This window comes from Sceloporus occidentalis, unplaced genomic scaffold, assembly GCF_023333645.1.
Source record: "Sceloporus occidentalis isolate IW3139 unplaced genomic scaffold, rSceOcc1.0.p SCAF_1, whole genome shotgun sequence".
Lineage (NCBI taxonomy): Eukaryota > Metazoa > Chordata > Lepidosauria > Squamata > Phrynosomatidae > Sceloporus > Sceloporus occidentalis.
In genome coordinates, this window is record NW_028316981.1 from 268,505,622 (window position 1) to 268,528,708 (window position 23,087).

Sequence of the window (23,087 nt, forward strand, 5' to 3'; positions counted from 1 at the left end):
TTTATTATTATTATCATTATTATTAACCTTTATTTATATAGTGCTGTAAATTTACACAGCGCAGTACATACAATCTTTTAGTTAGACGGTTCCCTGCCCTCAAGCTTACAATCTAAGAAGACACGGAACAAAAGGAGAAGGGAGTGGTGGTGGGGAATGGGATCAGGTCCAGCAGTTCTTCTCCACCTCCAAGGCCTGGACCAAGGCAGATGGACTGGAGGAAGGGCTTGGCTTCTTAATGGATGCTTAAAAGGAGGCTTCCTGGATCAGAGAGGGGCTCACCTCTGGGAATGCTTCTCTAAACAATATAGTCTTTAACTCAGTTTTGAAACTGGGTAGAGAAGTGATGAGATGTGCATGTGGGGGAAGAAGGTTCCAGGAGTAAGGGGCAGCAAGCGAGAAAGGACGAATTCGGGAAGGGGCAGTGGTAGTCCTACACTGTGACAGGAGACATTGACTACCAGAGCGGAGGGTGAGAGTAGGAATGTAAGGAGAAAGAAGGTCTGATAAGTAAGGAGGGGCCAATCCATGGAGGGCTTTGAAAGTCAATAACAAAAGCTTGTACCGGATGCGGAAGGGGAAGGGGAGCCAATGAAGGGAGGATAAAAGAGGAGAAACATGGTCAAAGCAACGAGCAGATGTGACAATACGGGCAGTTGAATACTGGACAGAGATTAAAGGATGGAGGTGTGAAAGAGGAAGTCCTGTCAGAAGGAGGTTACAATAATCTAGTTGTGAAACCACTAGGGCATGGACTAGAGTCTTGGCAGTAGAGGCTGAGAGGAATGGACGGATCTTGGCAATGTTGTGGAGAAAGAATCTACAGGTCTTGGCGGTGGCCTGGATCTGGGGAATAAATGATAGAGAAGAGTCAAAAATGAAGCCAAGACTGCAGGCTTGATGAACCGGTTGAATAGAAGTGTCGTCGACAGAAACAGAAAAGGAATAGCGAAGGGTGGGTTTAGGTGGAAAGACGAGAAGCTCAGTCTTAGACATGTTGAGCTTCAAGCGCCGAAACTGCATCCACTGAGAGATGGCAGTGAGACAAGAAGAAACTTGGTGTTCAAGCCCCGTTGAAAGGTCAGGGGTGGAGAGATACAGCTGAGTGTCATCGGCGTACAGATGATAGGAGAAACCAAAAGAACTGATGAGTTTACCTAGGGACAGTGTGTATAGAGAGAACAGAAGGGGACCCAAGACCTCTAGAGCCTGGGGAACTCCAACAGATAGGGGAACAGAAGACAAAGTCTGACCACCCGTGACCACTGCAAAAGATCTGTCTGACAAGTAAGATTTAAACCAGTTGAGAGCAGAGTCGGAGAACCCAAGGTCAGAAAGTAAATCAACCAGGAGACAGTGATCAAGTGTCAAAGGCCGCAGATAAATCAAGAAGAATGAGAATAGAGTAGAGGCCGTTTGCCTTGGCCCGCAAGAGATCATTTGAGATCTTGGTGAGGACTGTCTCTGTAGAGTGCCGTGGGCGGAAGCCAGACTGGAAAGGGTCCAGGATGGAGTTGGCTTCAAGAAACTTAATACAGCGAGAATAAACGACCCGTTCTAGGATCTTAGAAAGAAAAGGAAGAAGAGAAATTGGACGATAGCTAGACAAAGAAGAGGAGTCGAGAGAGGGTTTCTTCAGAATTGGGGAAATGAGAGCATGTTTGAAGTCAGAAGGGAAGGAACCCATAGAGAGAGAGAGAGATTAAAGATATAGAGGAGCGAGGGCAGAAGAGAAGGGGCTATAGAGATTAGGAGATGGGAGGGAATAGGATCAAGAGAACAGGTAGTAGGTTTGGAAGAATTTAGCAGCTTAGAGAGTTCATCCAGAGAAACAGGGGGAAACCCAGAGAGTTTGTTAGTAGAAAGTACCAGGAGGTTAGTGGTAGGGGGCAAGTCAGGAGGAACTATTTCAGATCGAATAGTAGTGACTTTTGTGATGAAGTAGTTGGCGAAGTTAGTGGGGGAAAATGATGAGAAGACAGGGGGAGAGGAAGGTTTTAGCTGCGGACGCCTCTCATTAGCGCATATCAGCGATTTAAAATAGTTCTGTTTTGCCATAGACAGAGCGCGTGAAAAAGATAAAAGGATGAATTTATAATGAATGAAATCGGCCGGTTCTCTAGACTTTTTCCAAAGACGTTCGGCCGCTCGAGAGCAGGACCGGAGGAACCTGATAGTGGGAGTGAGCCAGGGCTGAGGCCTAGTCTTAGGGGAAGACATGCGTACAGATACAGGAGCAAAGCTTTCAAGAGTTGAAGAAAGAGTGGAATTAAATAAAGACATTGCTGAATCAGCAGAGTCCCCAAGATCAAGAGAAGAGAGAGATGAATTCAAAGTCTGACTGAGATGGTCAGAGTTAACAGACTGAAGGTTGCAGAAATGGCGCTGGACAGTACGACGAGGAGGTGGGATATAAGTAAGAGTAAAAGAAATTAAATGGTGGTCAGACAATGGAAAATCAGATGCCAGGTAGTCGGAAATGACACATTTAGCTGCAAGAATTAGGTCGAGACAGTGACCAGAAGAATGGGTTGAGGAGTTAGAATGAGGCTGAAGGCCAAAAGAAGCAAACAGGGAGCTAAGGTGAGATGAAGAAGGATTGTTGGGATTGTCAAGGTGAATATTAAAGTCACCTAGGATCAGAGAAGGGACTTCATCAGATAGAAAAAATGTCAGCCAAGATTCAAAGTCAGATAGGAACTGGGTAGCAGAACCAGGAGGGCGATAGATGACAGCAACCCGGAGCTGTAAAGGAAAAAAGAGTCGAATACAGTGGGACTCGAATGAAGAGAAACAATAGCTGGGGGGGAAAGAAAGAACTTGAAACTGGCAGGAATTGGACAATAGTATACCAACCCCTCCTCCTTGACCCTCAGGGCGGCTTGTGTGAGTGAAAGAGATACTGCCAAAGGAAAGGGCAGCGGAGGTAGCAGTATCATGGGCCGGGAGCCAGGTTTCAGTAAGAGTGAGAAGGTTAAATGATCTAGAGAGAAAAAGATCATGGACAGCAGTCGCTTTCGGAGCAACAGAGCGACAGTTCCAGAGTGAACAGAGGAATGGAAGCTGGGAGATAGGAAGAGGTCGAATAGGGATCAGGTTAGGAGAGATGCGTGGAGCCATGGGAGGAAAGGATTTAGTAAGAGATAATCAAAAGAAGAAAATATAACAATGACAAAAAGTAGGAATATAATAGCCGACTGTACTTGGTAATATTGCCTAAATACCACAAGGCAGAAGGGATTTAATAGAGAAGGAAGGGGTGGGATTGGAAGCCTTTGCTCAAGGTCCCAGCTGCTGAGAGTGATGGAAGGAGAGGTGGCTGATGGATGCAGGGAAGGAAAGCTCTATTCCTTGAGGCAGGCCCGATAGATCAGACTCAATCTTCAGATGGATGTAGGAATGGGAGGTCCTTTCCCTTGAGGCGGGCCTGGTGGATGAAAGTCACTCCTCAGATGGATGTAGGAAAGAGAGGCCCTTTCCGCTGAGGGAGGCCTGGTGGATGAAAATCACTCCTCAGATGGCTGCAGGGACGACGGTCTAGAGACAGTTGGAGGTGCCACCGGCTCTCTCGTCCTGTGGAAGGATCCACTGCAGGCAGGGAGGACGGTCCAGAGACAGTTGGAGGTGTTACTGGCTCTCTCTTCCTGTGGAAGAATCCACTGCAGGCAGGGAGGACGAGGTGTTACTGGCTCTCTCATCCTGTGGAAGGATCCACTGCAGGCAGGGAGGACGGTCCAGAGACAGCTGGAGGTGTTACTGGCTCTCTCGTCCTGTGGAAGGATCCACTGCAGGCAGGGAGGACGGTCTAGAGACAGTTGATGGTGTTACTGGCTCTCTCGTCCAGTAATACTTCCAGAGTTTCTTTCTAGCCCACATTTTACAAGCTTGTTTGCAAGAATGTCATGGGGAACCTTGTCAAAGGCCTTATTGAAATCAAGATATACTATATCCACAGCATTCCTTTCATCTACCAAACTGGTATTTTTATTAAAAAAAAAAAAAGAGATTAGATTTGTCTGGCATGACTTGTTTCTCTGAAACCCATGTTGACTTTTTGTGATTATGGAATTGCCATCTAGATGTTCACAGACCCTCTGTTTAATGATCTGCTCCAGAATCTTTCCTGGTGTTGATGTCAGACTAACGATGATAATTGTTGGGATCCTCTCTTTTCCTCTTTTTGAAGAAGGGAACAACGTTTGCCCTCCTCCAGTCTGCTGGCACTTCTCCTGTTCTCCAGGAGTTCTCAAAGATTATTGCCAATGGATTCTTTCTTTCTTTCTTTCTTTCTTTCTTTCTTTCTTTTTCCTTTCTTCCCCCTTCTTTCTTTCCCTCCTTCCATCCTTCCTTCCTTCCTTTCCTTCCTTCCTTTCCTTCCTTCCCTTTCTTTCTTTCATTCATTCCTTCCCTCTTCCTTCCTTCCTCTTTCTGCTGCTCCAGAGACTAAGACCCGGAGCAGTGGATGCAAGCTACATGAAAAGAGAGTCCACCTCAACATTAGGAGGAACTTCCTGACAGTAAGGGCTGTTCGACAGTGGAACAAACACCCTCGGAGTGTAATGGAATCTCTTTTCTTGGAGGTGTTTAAGCAGAGGCTGGATGGCCATCTGTCAGGGATGCTTTGATTTGGATTTCCTGCATGGCAGGGGGTTGGACTGGATGGCCCGTGCAGTCTCTTCCAACTCTGTGATTCTATTGTACCTTGCCCAGAAACTAATTGGCAGCCAATGAAGAGATTTCAAAACAGGTGTTATGTGGTCGATTCTAGATGTACCTGCGACCAACCTGGCTGCCATGTTTTGCACCAATTGAAGTTTCCAAACGTGGCACAAAGGTAGCCCCATGTAGAGCGCGTTGCAGAAGTCAAGTCAAGAGATTACCAGCGTGTGTACTACTGTTTCTAGGTCACCCAGCTCCAAGAAGGGTCGCAGCTGGCATAACAGCCAAAGCTGATAACAGGCGCTCCTGACCATCGCATCTATCTTATTGATGTTTTGGGTGATGTATCTTGCCTGTGGTCCTGGTCTGGTGCCAACTGAATGCATATGCAGGCTCCTCTGCAACTCAGGATCAAAGCAAAACTCCAAAACAGGCTTTGCAGCTTGCTGGAACAGTGCCTAGTGAAACAGCTGTTTAAATAAAGAATCACAGTTCAGCAGGTTCACTCTTTAGAGGGATTTTATTTCTTATTTCTAAATACACGAGCTAACTACTACTACTGTACAAAACAACTTACTCTCTCAGACTCCATACTCCCAGAATCCACTAGAACAGTGTTTGTTATATGTACAATATTCCCACGATGTAACTACTTAGTCCAGCCTCTTTCTTACAAGTTGCTATGCAACATAGGAACCAATTCCTGTACAAACAGAAAACATATCTTGTTTACATTTTGTCTTGTTCCGTTGACCTTGTTTCTGGCTTTCAATTGTAGCCAACTTAGACTTTAGCAACCACTGTCACATCTGAACATTTTCACCTCAAATATACATATCTGTGCTGTCAATGGAAGTGATGAGTCCAGGAGAACCCCTAAGCTGTGAACACAGTCCTTCAGGGGAAGTGTGACCCCATCCCGAACTGGTGGACATATCTCCATTCCCGGGTTAGGGGTCCCTATAGCAAGTACCTCCGTCTTACCTGGATTCAGCTTGAGTCTGTTTGCCCTCATCCAGTCCATTAACACCTTAAGACAGTCATTCAGAGGAGAGACGTCATCCTTAGTCACTGCACCAGTCCGAGACATAGAGAAACATATCTGGGGGTCATCAGCATACTGATAACACTCTGCCTCATGTCTCTGGATGGTCTCACCCAGTGGCTTTATGTAAATGTTAAAAAGCATGGGAGATAGGATGGCACCCTGAGGGATGCCAGATCTTAACTCTTTTTTAGAAGAGAAACTGTCTCCCAGCATCACCATCTGGAACCTGCCTGAGAGATAGGACCAGAGCCACTGCAATGCAATGCCCCATGAGTCTGAGAATGTGTGACTTGCCCAAAGATACCCAGTGGGTTTTCATGGCTGAGTGGAGATTTGAATCCTGGTCCCCAGTCATAGTGCAATGCTCAAATCATGCCATACTGGATCCTAGCCTTTGTGAACAGAGCAGAAGAAATACAATGAAATAAAATAAATCTTTCCTTATTCACTTCCATTTTGCTCACTTCCTTCTCTTGCCTATCTAAGATATGAGATGGAAAATTCTTTAAGGCACAGACTTCTTTTCTGTAATGCAACATCTGCAGTGGCTTGGTGGCAGTATTTGAAAACTACAGTGAAGGCAATGACAGTTTGGCAGTCCATAAAATTTTTAATTCATGAATGACTTCAATTAATTTATTAAAACATTTGTTTTTTCCTTTTGGATGAGATTCTGCAGAAATGAGAAATTCTGTAGCAGCAACCACAAATTAACCATATGTAACATGATGCAACCAATCAGTGTGTTAGAGGCTGCATCCGCACTGCATATATAATCCGGTTTGACACCACTTTAACTGCCATGGCTCAATGTTATGGCATTTTGGGAAGTGTAATTTGTTGTGGCACCAGAGCTCCGGATTATTCCTGCAGTGCGGATGCAGTCAGAGAAAGGGTGGCATCCCTGGACACTGGCATGCACTGAGCAGAAGAATGGATGGAATACTGAGCACACTGGCACTGAGTGTTCCTAGCCTGATTTGGAACATTGTGTTGCCCCCTTGTGGTGATAATTACACCATATTCCAAATTTCTCAACAAATCTATTACTGTAGCAGGGATGGGAAACAAATAACGGGGTTTTCGGGGTATTAAGCCAGCATGGCATAGTGATATGAGTGTTGGAACATGACTCTGGTGACCAGAGTTCAAATCCCCACTCAGATATAGAACCCATTGGATGTCCTTGGGAAGTCTCACTCTCTCAGCCTCAGAGGATGGCAGTGGCAATCCTCCTCTGAACAAATCTTACGAAGAAAACCTCATGAGCTTTAGAGTTGCCATTAAGTCAGAAATGACTTGAAGGCTCACAACACACTGATTCAGGATACTGCTTGACTGCAGCTCCCATCACCCCACATCACTGGCTAAGCTGGTTAGATGACCTGATGGGAACGGCAGCACTACACGCTTGCTCTACATTTTGAATATTGGCTGCTGCCACACTGCAGAATTAATGCAGAATAAATGCTCCAGACTATGGGATCCTAGGATTTATAGTTTGTTGTGGCACCAGAGCTCTCTGACAGAGGAAACTAAATAGCTCACAAAACTACAAATCCCAGGCTTCAATGGCGTGCAGCCATGGCAATTAAAGAGACATCAAACTGTGTTAATTCTACAGTGGAGATGCAGCCCAGGAAAACTGTGTGCAGAACTGTATTGCTAAATTTCTTTTGAAAAGTATTCCACTAGCAGCGTAGGCTCTACTTCACTAGTAGCCTTTTGGGGTAGGTTTTCACACTCCACACTGGCAATATAAACAGCAGATTGGCTGTTCTTTGGTTGTCCCTCCATATTTGCTAGGGTTAGGGGCACAAGACCCCCATGAATATGGAGAAACCACAAATACTGAAGGAGGATCTAGATATTCCTAGAGAGGGCATATTAATCAAATCCATGAATGATGTGTGTGGAGAGAGAGAGAGAATAGTATAGTAACTTATATAGGCCATGGAGTCACACCCCTGCCCTGCTCAGTGCAGGGTCTACATTAGCAGTGTTGCCAACAAGCCTCGGAGATAATTCCCGGAAATGCTTGTCCAAAACCCGCTGAATCCCCTCACATCACACTGAATTTTCAGTCACAATTCCCAGAAAATTCCCATAATGTTAAAATGGCGGATGTTTTGCAAATAAACGTAAATATAATTGAATAAAAATAATTGTAACTTATTTCAACTCTCAAAATCACCATTGAACCAAACAAAGAATCTTTCAGTCCTTTTAAGATATTTATTTTGACATGAAGGGGGTTCAGGAAGCTTTGTGCCAAATAGAAATGTGTTCGGATGCAACCGCACTGCAGAAATAAATCCAGTTTGACACCCTTTTAATTGCCATGGCTCAGTGCTAGGGAATCCTGGGAATTCTAGTTTTCTGAGACATTTAACCTTCTCTCTCAGCAAACTCTGGTGTGACAACAAACTACAATTCCCAGGATTTCATAGCACTGGGCCATGGCAGTAAAAACAGTATGAAACTGGATTGTCTCTGGAGTCTGGAGTGAAGATGCAGCCTGAGTTGGGTCCAAGACACACAGAAGAAATAAACCAGTTTAAGACTGCTTTAACTGCCCTGGCTCAGTGCTAGAGAACCCTGGGAATTGTAGTTTTGTGAGAAAGAGCTCTGGTGCCACAATGAACTACAATTCCCATGCATCTGAGGAAATACGCTTAAGTCTAGGAAAGCTCATGCTGCCAACTTTTCTTTCAGTGAGTCTCAAAGGTGCTACAAGATCTCTCTATCATCATCACCATTATTATTATTATCATTATTATCATTATCAAATCCAAATGCAGCTTAAGAACTGGACTTAAATTGGCAACACTGAATCCTGTAGACTCATTCTCTGGGGCTGTGATATGGAAGTGTGCAGGCAATTCCCTTGTTCAACCAGGGAATCCTGGGAATTGTAGTTTGTTGTGACATGAGACACTGCTTTTACCGGCAGCCAGGGCTCCATGCATGAAATTCTGGGCTTGGTGGTTTGTTGTGCCCAGAATCCCATCATCGCAGGGAGCCTTGCAGTTAGAAGCAGTGCCAAACTGGATTATTTCTGCAGTATGGATGGCAATGGAAAAGAGAACGAAAAAGAGAGCCACAAAACAAACTTCTTGGAAGACAGGGCAGGGATGCCAACTGACCAGGTGCTCTGCCCATGCTCAGAGGCATATTTAATCACTAACACACACACACAGTCTCAGGGACATCACATTCACATCACACAACTAACTAGTAGGGCAGCCCATGGAAGGGAGGGAAGATGGAGATAAACACATCCCTGATTATTCTACCCAGGTGCTCTGCCCATGCTCAGAAGCACCTTTCCACCTCTTTTTCTCCTCCATTCTTCTACTTTTTCCCTACTAGATTTTCCTCCCATCGACCCAAATGGTCCTCCTCACAGTACAACAACAACCCTGAGAGGTAGGCTTGGGGCACTCTGCCCAAGCTCAGGAATTCAGAAATTCAAATGTCACTCTCAGGCACACACAGTAGTCCCAACATCAACCCATGATACCATTATCAACTATTGCCTTTGTGATTGTGTGCCTTAAAACTTATGGCTTACTTGGAAATTCAAGGCAATTGGGATTAAGCCAGCCAAATCCCTCACTCCTCCTGGGCAACACTTTGTGCCTGGGTTGGTTGCTTGCCCAATGCCTGCCTCTCTCTCTCTCCAGCAGCCGCTTTGCCTGGAGCGGAGCCTGAATGCCTGAGGGGGGGGGGCAATCAATCACTGTCCTCCTCTCTCTCTGATTGGCTGAAAAAACTGTTAGTGTGATTCCAGAGTTGGTTGGTTTGCTCTTTGCTCCGTTCTGAACAAGTTCTGGCTCTCAAAGGGAGTCGTTGGAGAGAGAGAGAGACTAGTGTGTTTTTTCTTCAGCCCTCTTTCTGATTGGCTGAAACTGTTACAATCCAAAGGGTTGGTTGCATGCTGCAGGCAGCTTTCAGGCTGGAGCTGAAAGTCGCCGAAAATGCACTGAAATAGAGGAGGGCACGGAAATCACACGAAAAGCTCTGAAAAGTCACCGTTTTCGTGTGAAAGTCGCGAAATTGGCAACACTGTACATTAGAGCATCCCCAGCAGGCAGCTGTCCAGAATCTTTTTGAAGACGTCCAGAGAAAGAGACTCCACACCTAGTTCTCTCGTAATTGGTTCCATTTTGAAACTGTTTTTACAGTTTAAACCGTTGCTCTCCCAGTTCAACTGCTCTGGCTGCCTCCTGTTGCATTCTGGGCTTTGTAGTTCAGTGAGGCCTAAGAGCTCTCTAGCCGAACATTCTAAATGCCCCCTTCCTTCCCGAAACTGCGAATCCCAGAATGCATCAGGAGGCGGTTAGGGGTGGGATGGGAACACTTTAAAGAGCGTCGTGTGCGGCAACCTAGTAGCCTACAGCTACGTATCACGACCCCCACAAACTTCACAGGGTTTTCTCAGAGGGGCTTTTACCCGTTCCTTCCTCAGTTTCTAAACCAGTGGCTCCCCAAACTGTGCCCTTTATTAAGAGGTTTTGGACTTCACCTCCCAGAAGCCTCAGCCATGTTGGCCAGTAGCCTGGGATTCTGGGAGCTGGAGTCCAAAAAATCCCCTTAAAGAGCACCGTTTGGGGGACCACTGGTTTAGAAACTGTGGAGCCGAGCCACTCTCACTCAGAGCAGTTACTTCAGCCTTCAACGTTCGAAAGCGGACTCAACATTTTTTTTTTTAAAAGGATGGGGGACATTGCGCATGCGCAACATTAAAGTCCCACTTTTCTGCGAAGCGACTCCCCCTCTCTATCGCGCATGGGCTGAGTTTTGTGCGCTTGCGCAAAGCATGCCGGCCTCCGGTTGGCCCTTTCAGGGACCGAGTGGGCGGGGCCAATTTGCAGACGTGGCGCCTGTCTCATCAGTCGCGCCAAGCGGGGCCTGGCCCTGTCAGTGCGGAAGTAGTGGGCGAAGGAGGAGGAGGAGGGCCTCTGACATGACGGCGGGAGACAGGTACCGGCTATTGGGCCCTTGGGGGAGCCAGGGACGCCGCTGAAGCCCCGCTCCGTCCTTGCTGAGCGGCTTGGCTTGGCTGCGGGAAGCAGCAGTAAGAGCAGCAGAGCCCCATTCACACGTTACATACGCGGGATGTGTTTCCTTTGCCTTCTTCCACCAAACCCAGGTTTAGAGCCGAGTTTAGGCTCCTCCTGGGTCGGGGAGGCAGGCGGTTGAGTCCTGTAGGAGCCACCGAGGAGGCCCCTTGAGGGAGGGGGGTTTCTCTAAAAGACAGGCTGGATGTCAGGGATGCTTTGATCGTGATTCCCTGCGCGGCAGGGAGGCAGGCCTGGATGGGTGGCCTTTGGGGCCTCTTCCGACGCTGGAGTTGATCACACCAGCGAGACCCTGCGGGAAAGCGGGATTGGAAGCGGAGAAAACCTGGAAATGCCCAAAGTTTATCCCACGACGTTGCTCTTAATGTGAAATAAACCAAAGTTAAACCGGAGAAAAACAGCAGCTTCTCACTTTCAGGAAATTCCGAAAGCAAAAAGGTGCCGTTTTTCTCCGCTTTAACTTCAGTTTCACTTCGCATCATTTCACTTTAGCAGCAGTTCTGTGTGATAAACTTCCCGAATTCGAGGCTTCTGTTTACATTCTAATTTAATTTAACTCTCTTTTAAATCCCATTTTCCCATGGGATCTTGCTAGTGCAATAAAGCTCTATGATTGTGTTAGGATTATCACACGGGAAGCTTACCATGGATGAAACGCCTGCAAAACGCTCCAGGAGTGTGAAGGTGTGATAGTCGGTCGCTCTTCTGATTCATCATTGAGATGCCTTTTCCGCCCTCAAAGCATTCGCTGAGCAACCATTTCTTCAATAACGGAAGTTCCCATCATGAAGGAATGGCTGCTTCACGAATGCTTTGAAGATGGGAGAGGAGAGGGGACGCTTCAGAAGCGCAACCGGCTATCACACCTTCCTGCTTCAGGAGCCTTTTACCAGCGTTTTAACCACAGTAAACTAGGTGTGATAATCCCCTATGAATAACCAGTGAGAATAGACCAGGATGAGCAACCAAACTTGCAGAGATGTGCATAGATACGGTTCCAATTAAGAAAACAGCGTGAACAATAAAAGCGGCATGTGGGAGTGGGATTATTTGCATAGAGGCACTAAAAAAATGACATCTGAATGGCCCCCAAAATGACCAAACGAAGGCTGTTGCACTTTGGCCGCATCATGAGAAGGTCGCGCTAAAAAGTTATTAGAAAACTCATTATAAAATGCAGTAATGCAAGGAAAGATGGAGGGTAGTAGAAAGAGTGGAAGGAGGTAGGAAAGATGTTGTGGACAGTTCATCTGTCAGCAGGCTCAGCTTATTCTGTCGCCCCTCCTCCTGTTTCCCTGCATAACAGCAGCTATCACCTGCTGGGAAGGGGGATTCGACATCTCCTAGTTCTCTTTCAGGCTCTTCTTCCACACTTTCGACATGTGGCTTCCATATATTTAGCAGCAGTGCACATGTGCACACACAAATACACTGCAATGATAAGAAAATGGTTCACTGATAAATTTCTTCTTGAAGGTAAAAGAGACTTGACAGATACCAAGATGATTGTCTTTTTAGCTATTCACTTCACTTTCACTGTGTTCATGAGACTCAAAAACATGTGGCAATGGTGGACTTGAACTCAGATGTCACTGGTCCAAGTTGTACTCAGTCTTTCTGAGATTACATAGAAGAGTTTAAGCCGATTGCTTATTACCAACAGGCACCCATGCTGGTGAATTATACTTGTGTGTGTGTGTGTGGGGGGTGTATCTCTGAATATTAGTCCAGTTTATGTTAGTAGGAGCTGGTAGGGAGTACATTTTGAGGCCTCATTAATCCTTTAATGAGAAATCTGTTGGAATTTGTGCTGAATTCTCCAACTTTGAGGCTTCCCAAAAAATCCAGACATTTTGCATATAACTCAGGTTGTCAAATAGGCTTCGTAGTTTACTTCTAGCCACATCAGCCCTAGTGGTTTCACGTCATTTTTCAAAATATAATGTAGAAGCTGGGAAGGTTCCTTTTGAGAATCCTACATTCCCCAGTCTCCCAGCCATCTGGAGGTTTCTGAAAGTGGTGATCCAAAACTAAAGTTTCCAGGCTCTGAGAGAAAAGTGCTGCTTCTCTAAAATGACTGTTGCCATTTATTTTGTTTTGCATGTTAAAATCTAGCTTTTACATCTAGTTGTTGACAGAGTATATATAAAGTGGGTATTTAAATTGTCAACGTACTAGTCATGTATATTGTATGGAAATCAGTTCTGAACTTCAAATGGTGCCCTTATGACTGTTTACCCTGTTTTTCTTCTCCATTATGTCATTAGAGTTCTTCTGACAGGATGACAGGGAAAAGCCAGAATTTAAATTTCCAGCTGCCAGCTGCAGCGCAGCCTTCAGTGGAGAGCCATTCTTACTCATTTGGGAATGGAATCAGTTCTGACAGTGATGTTTTGGAAGATGAAGTGGAGGTGTATGAACTGCGACCCCGGGGAAGGGAGAAAGTCCGAAGAAGTACATCCAGAGAGAGATTGGATGATATTATATTTATAACAAAGGATATACAAGAAGGAGACACATTAAATGCCATAGCTCTTCAATACTGCTGTTCCGTAAGTCCGCACAGTTCTGTCCAGTGAAGTTAATTTGGAGGAACATGTAAATATAGAAAATGTTAAAATTTATATATATATATGACTAAATGTTTTGTGCTGTTAGAAACAACTTGTAGGGTTGCTTCACAGAAGCCAGGAAGTATTATACATATTGATTTCATAAACATATGCCAGATTGGAAGTGTGCAGTAAAACAGCTTCAAATATCTTACCCATGTTTTGATGTCTGTTTGTTTCTCCGTTTTCAATGAGCCATATTTTATAAAACTGATTGGCACAGAAAGGCCAAAACTTAATGGCAATTGGAAATTAAAAGTTACTTTTCTTTTGTGTGGTGAAATAGTGACTTAGTGCAAGTACATCTTTGTGTGGGGAAGCATACATGGATAAATTGACTCATCCCTAGGAACCACGAGAACCAAATTCTTACAGACTTTGCCTGACATCCAGTAGGACCACTCTGGGGAATGGGGGTGGGAAATAGCTGCTTCCCCTACCCTGAGTTCATAGCCAGCTGCTTGTTACACCTATTCTAGGGCGCTGTCTGCTATGGGATGTGCTTTTGAACCAACCAGTTGTCCTTACAAATGAGTAGAAAAAATACCATCCCCTCCCTTCAGTAAGAGCAAATATGGTGTCTTTATTTCCAGGTACAAAAATATAATTTAATAATAATAATTTGTTTTATTTATATACCGCTATTCCAAAGATCATAGCGGTGAACAGCAAGTAAGCTAATTAGCAAGTAAGCTAATTTGCCCCCAACAGTCTGGGTACTCATTTTAGCGACCTCGGAAGGATGCAAGCCTGAACTGAACACCTCCTATGTACATCTCCAAGGCCAATGAGTGGCTTGTGGGAGGGGACATGAAGTTGCACCTTTGACCCTCTGGCTCCCTGTGTTCACCCATTCATTTTTGTAGTAGACACACTAAACGATCTGAAGAACTTAAGGGCATAGAGGTTAAGACACTGGTGACTGGTTGGTTGATGTATTTTGTCCTACTTTACTACAAATAGAAATCAAAACATAATCTCAGAGTCTAACTCATCTACCTCTAAGAGCAGCCTTAATGCTCCTTACACTTAAATTGCTTGATAACCAAAAATCAATCTTACCTTAATGAAGCCTGTTTTCTGGGTGATTAGGAAAAGAGAGATAGTACAGTCTGCTGTTATCTTGCTCCAAACATGTTTTTCAAGCAGAGGTCATTATTCCTGTTTTGTACATGAACACACACAGCCCAAGCATCTTATTTACATGAATGAAAGTGCAAAAATGTACATATCACTAAATCAAAATGACATGGCTACACCCTTGGAAGTTTCTTTCTCTTTCTTAGAAAGTGGAAGGTAGACAAATGTTTTCTGGAAGAAACATTTCCGGATGAGAGTACGGTCATTTGTCATGTAAAGATGTGGTCCTATAGTATGTCTAGTGCTGGTATATTAAGCTGTCTTGAGAACCCCATTGTATCTAAAAGCTGTTGGGCCTATGTTTCAACGATACTTCCTTATGTGGAAATCTTTTGCTTTAAAGAGGGAAATCTTAAAGTGTGTAATATGGCATGGAGGAGGTAAAATGTATATTATTCAAAGAGAGGGTTGTCAGATACAACTAATAGACTTCTTAAGAATCCAGTCCACATTCGTATTGGTAAATATGCCTTGCAAATTGTCAGTCAGAATCTTCCTGTGAGTGGTAAAGGATTCTAGGAACTAGTTACAAACCATTATGTCTACTAGAAATAGAGAACAATAGAAGTACTGGTTTACAGTTCTTAAAACACCAAGACAGTTAACTTAAGTTTTAAAATATGATGTTATCCAGGACCAAGCCAGCTGCATTACAGCCCACGGATGAATTGCTTATTTGTTTACTAGTTACAGGTCATATTTGCATGCACTTTGTACACTGACCATTTGTGTACATCCATGGTGCTAGCATACCAGTAGTGCAGAAGTGGGAATCATGTCTCCCTTCAGAAGTTGTTAGACTAGCTTACAACTACTTCCTTGTGAAGTCGAAGGCTTTCACAGCTGGCATGCGTAGGTTTTTGTGGGTTTTTCGGGCTATGAGGCCATGTTCTAGAAGAGTTTATTCCTGATGTTTCACCAGCAGCTGTGGCTGGCATCTTCAGAAAATGCTGGGATGAAAGAGAGTGGGGTATATATACTGACAATGGATCATTAAGTAAATGGACACCCTGTAGACCTTGCCATTCAACAACAGAACAATACATAGATTAACATGCAAATCACCTCCTCTCAACCAACAGTATATATATCCCACTCTCTTCCATTCCAGCATTCTCTGAAGATGCAGCCACAGTTGCTGGCGAAATGTCAGGAACAAACTCTTCTAGAACACGGCCTCATAGCCTGAAAAACCCACCAAAAAAACCCTACATTTTCTTTGTATTCATAATGGAAGCTGGGGTGCTGTGAATTGTAGTTCAACAATATCTGGAAGGCCACATGATCCTACTTTTGCAGTAGTGCATTTAAATGTCACTGGATGCATGTGGAATGTACTTGCATTTTAGCACTTAAGGCTCTGACTATATCTGGTGCTCATGTGGCAAATGACCAGGGTTTATAGTTTTAAGCTCCTCCTTTTCTAATAAATACAGTAAGAAAGAGAACCATAATAGAACCTTGTCAGCAGCAAGACTATGGCTGCATCCGTGCTGCAGAAATAATCCAGTTTAACATCACTTTAACTGCCATGGCTCAATGCTATAGAATTCTGGCAACTGTAGTTTAGTGAGACAATATTGGTAACTTTTTTAAAGTAAAAAGTAAAACTAATTTATTTCATCATACTTTATGTTTCAGGTAGCAGATATCAAAAGGGTGAACAATCTTATTACAGATCAGGACTTCTTTGCACTGAGAGCTATTAAAATTCCAGTGAAGAAGTTCAGTGTATTGACTGAGACACACTGCTTTCCTAAAAGCAGGCAAGTTTCAAGAGTGGCTTCTACTTCATACTCTGCAGAATTTCCAGAATCATCGCTATCTGCTGAATCATTCTCCACTGAGACGGTTGGCAATTTCTTGAAAGAAGTAGACCGTGATATAGAACAAATAGTGAAATGTAATGCAACAAAGAGAGATAATCTTAATGAAGTTGTTTCTGCCTTATCTACCCAGCAATCAAACTTTGAATCAGATGGTAAAACCAGCAAGCAAAAAGACCCTTATTATGGAGCAGACTGGGGAATAGGATGGTGGACAGCTGTAGTAATAATGGTAGTGGTAGGCATAATAACACCTGTATTTTATCTTTTATACTATGAGGTTTTAGTTAAAGTGGATGTTAGTCACCATTCTACAGTGGAATATTCTTCAGTTACATCCCCATCTCAATCAAAACCATTAGGAAATGAAGTAAATCAGCACATTTCATGAAATTTGAGGTTTTCCTTTTACAAGTGAAAGATATGAGCATCCATGCAACATATTCTGCGAAGAGGAAAAGAACAACAGGTCCTATGTGCAGTTTAAAAGTAGCTGTCTTTTGTGATAGTATTTAGTGTGAGAACACTTCTGCTATCTTACTGTGTGTATGGAAGAAGTTGCTTTTTGGTACAAGTGGTATTGACAGATTCAGGTATGTTGATATTAATCAACATACTGTATGTTGATATTCAGTATGATATTCAGTATGTTGATATTAATTACACGTTGCCTGAATCTGCTAAAGTACTCCTATTTAAGGTGCAACACTCTCATTTAAGGTAATGGGAATGAAACCAATTTAAATGGAAATAACTTATTGTGAGTTTTATAAAGCCTTGATCGTGTTTGCTGAAAAACAAATCTTCAGTTGAGATGTTGGTATGTAAGCTTTCTGTATTTTAAAAGGACAACCCATTCTTTTTCATCATTAGAATAATACAGGGATTAGAAATAATTTTTTTAAAGAAGAGCATTAAAAGCATATAAACCACAAAGAAGCAAAAACCACATAAAAGAGATACAAGGCTTTTCAACCTGCAAATGGTTAAAACATTGTTGTGGGATTTATTAACCTTCCATCAAAGAATTGAGGAGAGTTGAATAAAGTTGACAGGAGGGTAAAAATCAAAACAAATATGATGAAATTTAGAGTTAACAAAAAGTATTTAATTCAAAATATTTTCTTCTTTTGCTGGTAAAGATGTAAGTGAACTGGCAGTTCAGACGTTTTTACAGTTCTCATTTTCAGACGGCACACCATCGTTCATCTACTTTCTCACAATCAAATACGGGTTTATTGAGCTTTTGGTTTACCCCATTATGTAGTTTACACATCCATTTTGTAAATTTTTGCCTGCTAGACACATCAGGAGGATTGTGTTCCAATCTTCTCTTCATATCAGTACCGCAAACTCTGCATGGATAAAATCTAGCAAACGCGTTGAGAAAATCTCGCATTTCTGGTTGCTTCTTCTTCCCTGGTTTGTTAGGAAAATAAGCGGCGATGGTGTGCAACAGTGCCAAAGAAAAGCGGCCTAACTGCTCCTGATCCAGGAGTCCATCTGAATAGTAGTCTCCTTTGGCCCTTGGTGTTTTCTGCATCAGAGAAGAGTATATGACAAGCTAATTAGCACTGAGAGCGCGCTGCCTAAACTGCTTTTGGCTGGAGGAAGGGGTGGGACCAGTGACTCATGGGACTAACTGCACATGGCATGTAAGTGTGTGCCACAGTATTGAAACCCTATTTTTTCTTAAACAACTTTAATAGAAGAATAGCTTTGAGTAGGAAAGCAGAAGAAAGGGGAAATGGATGTTCAAACCTTGTCTCATTAGTATCTTTTGTATTCTAAAACTGTTCTCTCTCATCTACTTTCTATTGTTGCCATGAAGGTTACATCTTTGTGTATTTACATGAAGGTGTAAGTGTGCACATGCCCATGCATTTTGGAACAGAGAAGTGGCAGTGTCTCTAATTTGCTCCTTTTTTTCAAAAACAGTAAGGCATTAGAACTCCAGTACATATACATTATGTGTAACATACAGTTAGTCGTATAGCTAATCCCTTATTCCAATATTTTTTTTAAAAAGCATATTCTTGTTCATAAAAACTGTTCTACCTTTAAAAAGATACTATATCCATGAAACTGATTATATTGTTGGACCTCTGAAACAGCAGTGGTCAAAACCTATCTGTGGCCATAAAATCTCAGCTGAAACCTGGCTTGGAATGTGTGGAGGGCAGGCATGAGATTCACATGGCCCTCCAGAAATTGTACAGCAGATCCCATCAGTATTACCAGACTAGCCAAAGTTAGGGATACTGGGAGTTGCAGTCCAGTAACATCTGGAAAGCTGTATAGTTTCCACACCAGTACAACCAGAAGTGAAGCCCCATGTTAGGGACTTAATGTTGGTAGTGGGACACATGGATTGTAGCTGGGGCTTTGTAGTGCATTGTTGGTCTTTAGGACCTGAATCAAACTATTAATTGCAACTAGAGTAGATGGAGTGAATCAGTGGGAATTTGCTAGGTTGACATCCATGTGAGTTCCATTGGTTCCAGCAGTCTACTCTAGTTGGGACTTGGATGTAGGCCCAAACCTCTAGCATGTTATAGAACTGTAGAGAAGTTGAATTCTTTTTAATGGTTATGCTACAATTAATTTACTTTAAGAACAGTGAAATGAATAGTAAATCTGTTCATTTTTAGATACTGAAAGTCAAGCTATTCAGAAAAGTGCTATGCGTTCTTACTTTGAAAACTCATGGGCAATATAAAAGTATCTCTGCATCTTCTCAGTTTTAAAAATCATGTACAATCTGATATTAAATTTAAAAACTCACAGTTTAGACAAAGTTGGTGCACTCAGATAATAAATTTCTTGTATGACAAATTTTCACATAATATACATGAATAGCTGAAGCATTTGTCAGATAACTCTCTTAAATTACTTTGATTTAGCAACAAGGATATTTTATGTCATACTTGTGCAAGTGCTTACTAAAGAATGAAGTTAAGATGGTTCCTTCTCATGTTAGCATACAAAGTAGTTGAAGCTCTTTGCAGATTTCAGTAACTTTCTGCAAATACAGCTCATCCCGCTTTTCCTGTACAGAAGCATACGCTAATCTTGTACAACTTTTTGGTGGCAGCAGGGCTAGGCTTTTGCACCTTTCTGGACTACAGCAATGCTGTAGTATACATCATGCTAAAGTAAAATGTTCAGCAGATGTGTGAAATGATTGAAGCAGAAAAAAAAATCTATGTTATGTATTGGGGGGGTGGTGGTTTAAGATGATTCATGAGTAAAGAAAATCCAAAATCTACAGCTAGGCAATACTTTAATGAAGTCAGACCAAAATATCACAAAAAATTATACAAGCTAAGGGGTTTTCAGAACTATTCAGCTAAATACTGTAAAAAGTGAGAATGGGAAAGAAACAAGAAAGTATGTATTTTCATGCAAAAACCTTAGGAAATATATAGTTATTTATAACTGAGTTTTGAAAACTAGTGTGACTCTTAAATTAACTAAATGTAATAAAGCTAGGGCTTCTTCCAAACCTTCCCTGGATTTGAAGAATCTGTCTTACTGTCTCTTGTTCACAGAACAGTGATCCTGCTTACAATCTCATTCCATCTTACACTTCCAGGTTTTTTTAAAGACCAAAAGAAAAGTAACACCCGTAGCTAGTTTGTGTGCTGATGTATTTAACCCCCCCCCCCCAACCATCCTTGCTCTTTCTCAGATGTCTCTTGATTGTGTTCTACTCTTCAGGCGAAAGTGGTATCAACTGTACTGCTGCTCTTAAAAAAAAAAGATGTAGAGCTGGTGTGCATGCATCCCCTTCTGAAAAAGCATTTATGTCTTGGCTTGTTTGAACCTTTTATAGGGAGTTGGATATAATAGTTAAATCTAAACTGCTCAAGAAAATTAAAAGGAATCTTGGATCTTGAAAAAAGTTACTTCTTTCATCTAAATCTCCCAGACTATCAGCCAGTGGTTCTGAATTGGATGCACAGTTGCTTGGAATACTGTCTAAGGCACATAGACACATTACATTCAATTGAGTGGCTTTTCCAATACTTATTTTCAGTTGCTTTCTAGTCAGGCAAGTGCAGTTATGATCAGAGCTACATCTAGGATATATGCAGGCAAAGAAAAGACAGTGGAAGGAGGGTTTGCTGCAGCACGTTGTAAGCAATTGAATGGGCCTCTTCAGCCAGTGGACTGTTTATGCCCTTGATAGACCTGGTGCTGGAGGTTGTTTTTCCATTTTTAGATCATTTATAATTGAAACCTCTCTTTCAAACTATGTCTAGCTCCATTGGTTAACTATTCAATGATATTTTTAAAAAGAGACATGTTGTCATAATCTAAAAGTGCCTGGTGTTGTGTATTCCCATCATACTGAAATGTGGGGGAAGGCTTTCAGTAATCCCTTTTACTTGGCATGCAGGAAAAGAAATGAACATGAAAAAGGGAATGCAAAAGAGTAGGAAGAATAGGCTGTATATGTACCACCTCAAAAAGTTTAAACACTGTTTTGTGTTACAGCTGGTACAGTGTGTAGAATGCTGCCTTTCAGATAAAGCTTACAGATCAAGGTACAAGAAAATTTCTTATGTGCCTACAGTATAGATGTCCTTGAGTTGTCAGGACTGGTGTGGCTATCGCAGCTATAATTCTGTTTTTACGGTAGTATCAGGAATTATGTTATTTGAAAATGCATCATATATAAAACAGCTAAATAATCCATATTACTGGATAGTATTATGTACCAAAAATACAAACTTGGGCTTCATCATAACTCAGGGGCCTGTGCCTTACTTTCATGATTTAACAGCAAACCTGTCACATTTTGTGAAAAGATGAATTCATGAAATGAAAGGTCTTTACTGATTTATTACTATCAGTACTTGCTTGTGTTTCATGAACTATTTTGTGTGTATAAATTTTGATGTGACATTAAGAAAATGAAAAGTGACTTCCCTTCGTGTATTCTGTTGTTATCTGTATTGCTCTTTTCCGAAATGTTTTGTGGCACACAAACATATTCTCATCATGTGGTATGAAAAGGGTACCGAAAGCTAAATTTGCTATACAGGTTGTGTAATGAAACATTGTAGTGGGTGCTAATGGCAATTTGATACATGAAACAGTCCAATCTTAACCATGTTTAGGTAAGCCTCATTTCTTTCAGTGACACTTTAGTCTTGTTTTAAGAACTTCTAGTGAAACAAGTAGGAAAATACTTAAGATCAGCATACTTTTTTGTGGGGGGGGGTCAGGATACTGAACTATGGTATGTAATGGATCATTCAACTTGTATTTTATATGCTGAAACATATGAAAACAAAGTTTAATTGGTTATTATTAGGACACTGCCACAAATGCTTTTTGGATAATGAAGTCTTTCATTAATTTCATAATTTATAAAATACTATTGACTTGAGTACCTCTTTTGGAATTGAAAGTTCAAAAACAAAAGTATAAATAAAATATATATTTTTAATCCTGTTTAGTCTGATGAATTAATAGTGTGAATGGTTACTGACAGGTGTGTGTTCTGTATCTATATTCTCTAAAAGTAGCTGTGATTTAAAGATATGGCTGAGGTAACACCAAAAATGTGCATATGCCTACTTGCTTGTTCTAATGCCACTAAAAGGAGTGGATTGCAACATGGTTTTTTTAATGAACAACAGATCCCCTAAAGTTTGATTATATGTTGTGTAGTTTTTTTTGGATTCTCATCATAACTACTGGTAGTTCTCCTCATATTTCGGTGATTAACTATAAACTGGTCAAAGAGGAGTATTCATTAATATTTACTACTACAACTTAGAAGGCAGCTTCTCCTACATATAATGATGGTCCCAACATTGCCATTATGCTGAGTTATTAAAAGCTGGAGTGTCCGTCTCATTATTTACTGGGTCTTTGCAAGGATGACTATTTGCATAAGGCTGTTATTATGCAGCCCCCAACATTCACCTCATTTGTGTTCATGGTGGGCCTTGTTAAGCAGGAATGTAAACCTTGCAATTTATACAAGATGCTCTGATCATTGGGGGGGGGGGGGGGTTGCAGTTGAGGACTAGGCTTTTAATGTGTAGTCTCCATGTTTCTTTCATGCAAGATTATGGGGAGTTTAGTAATACTCTCATACTTTCTCATTGCTCCCTGAACCCCTGGGAAAACCCATCAAGTACAGAATAACATTACAGTGTCTCTATGGATAGGAAAACCTGCAGTGGGTGATCTTTTGGGAATTCTCATTGTTTTGCTATAGCTTTCAAGGGTTTTCAGTTTCAGAGCCACTTTGTTTCTTGCACTGCAAGTACTCAGTGATAGGCCAGCTCCTGTTTCTCAGCTAAACCTACCTCACAAGGTTGTTGTGAAGATAATAAAGGGCTGTGTGCAAAACATGTATGCTGCCTCAAATGTCTTTAAAAAAAAGGTGGGCTATAAACATTACAAATGACCACTGCAAATAACAAACAAAAAATCAAGCTGATGTTGAGCCTGACTGGGTGGGGTTGTCTGATTAGATGCAGTTGTAATTGCAGTCAGATCTAATAGTGTTTACTCTGGCCTGAATTCAAGATGCTGATGATGTCATTTCGATCCCTAAATGGCTCGAGAACATGAAACGTAGAATCTTGCCTTGTATGCACTTACCTGGGAATTAGGACATGCTGGTGGGGCCCTGTTCTGTGTTCCACTAGTGGGAACAATATATCACACAGGGCCATGGGAGAGGGTCTACTCA

At 42.2% G+C, this 23,087-nt stretch overlaps 1 protein-coding gene across 1 annotated transcript; it reads left to right on the forward strand.

The window, feature by feature from the left end:
* Positions 1-10,625: 10,625 nt before the first annotated feature.
* On the forward strand, positions 10,626-21,827 carry LOC149323855 (lysM and putative peptidoglycan-binding domain-containing protein 3-like). Its single transcript, XM_089493332.1, has 3 exons — positions 10,626-10,693; positions 13,059-13,343; positions 16,185-21,827. The coding sequence occupies exons 2-3, from the start codon at positions 13,074-13,076 to the stop codon at positions 16,758-16,760; spliced, it is 846 nt and encodes a 281-aa protein (XP_089349458.1). The 5' UTR covers positions 10,626-10,693; positions 13,059-13,073; the 3' UTR covers positions 16,761-21,827.
* The last annotated feature ends 1,260 nt before the right edge of the window (positions 21,828-23,087 follow it).

Bases quoted from the DNA above. Each gene is read 5' to 3' on its own strand.
- LOC149323855 (XM_089493332.1), top strand. From the start codon at position 13,074: ATGACAGGGAAAAGCCAGAATTTAAATTTCCAGCTGCCAGCTGCAGCG. The intron at 13,344-16,184 runs GTAAGTCCGCAC...TTTATGTTTCAG, and splicing joins CTCTTCAATACTGCTGTTCC to GTAGCAGATATCAAAAGGGT.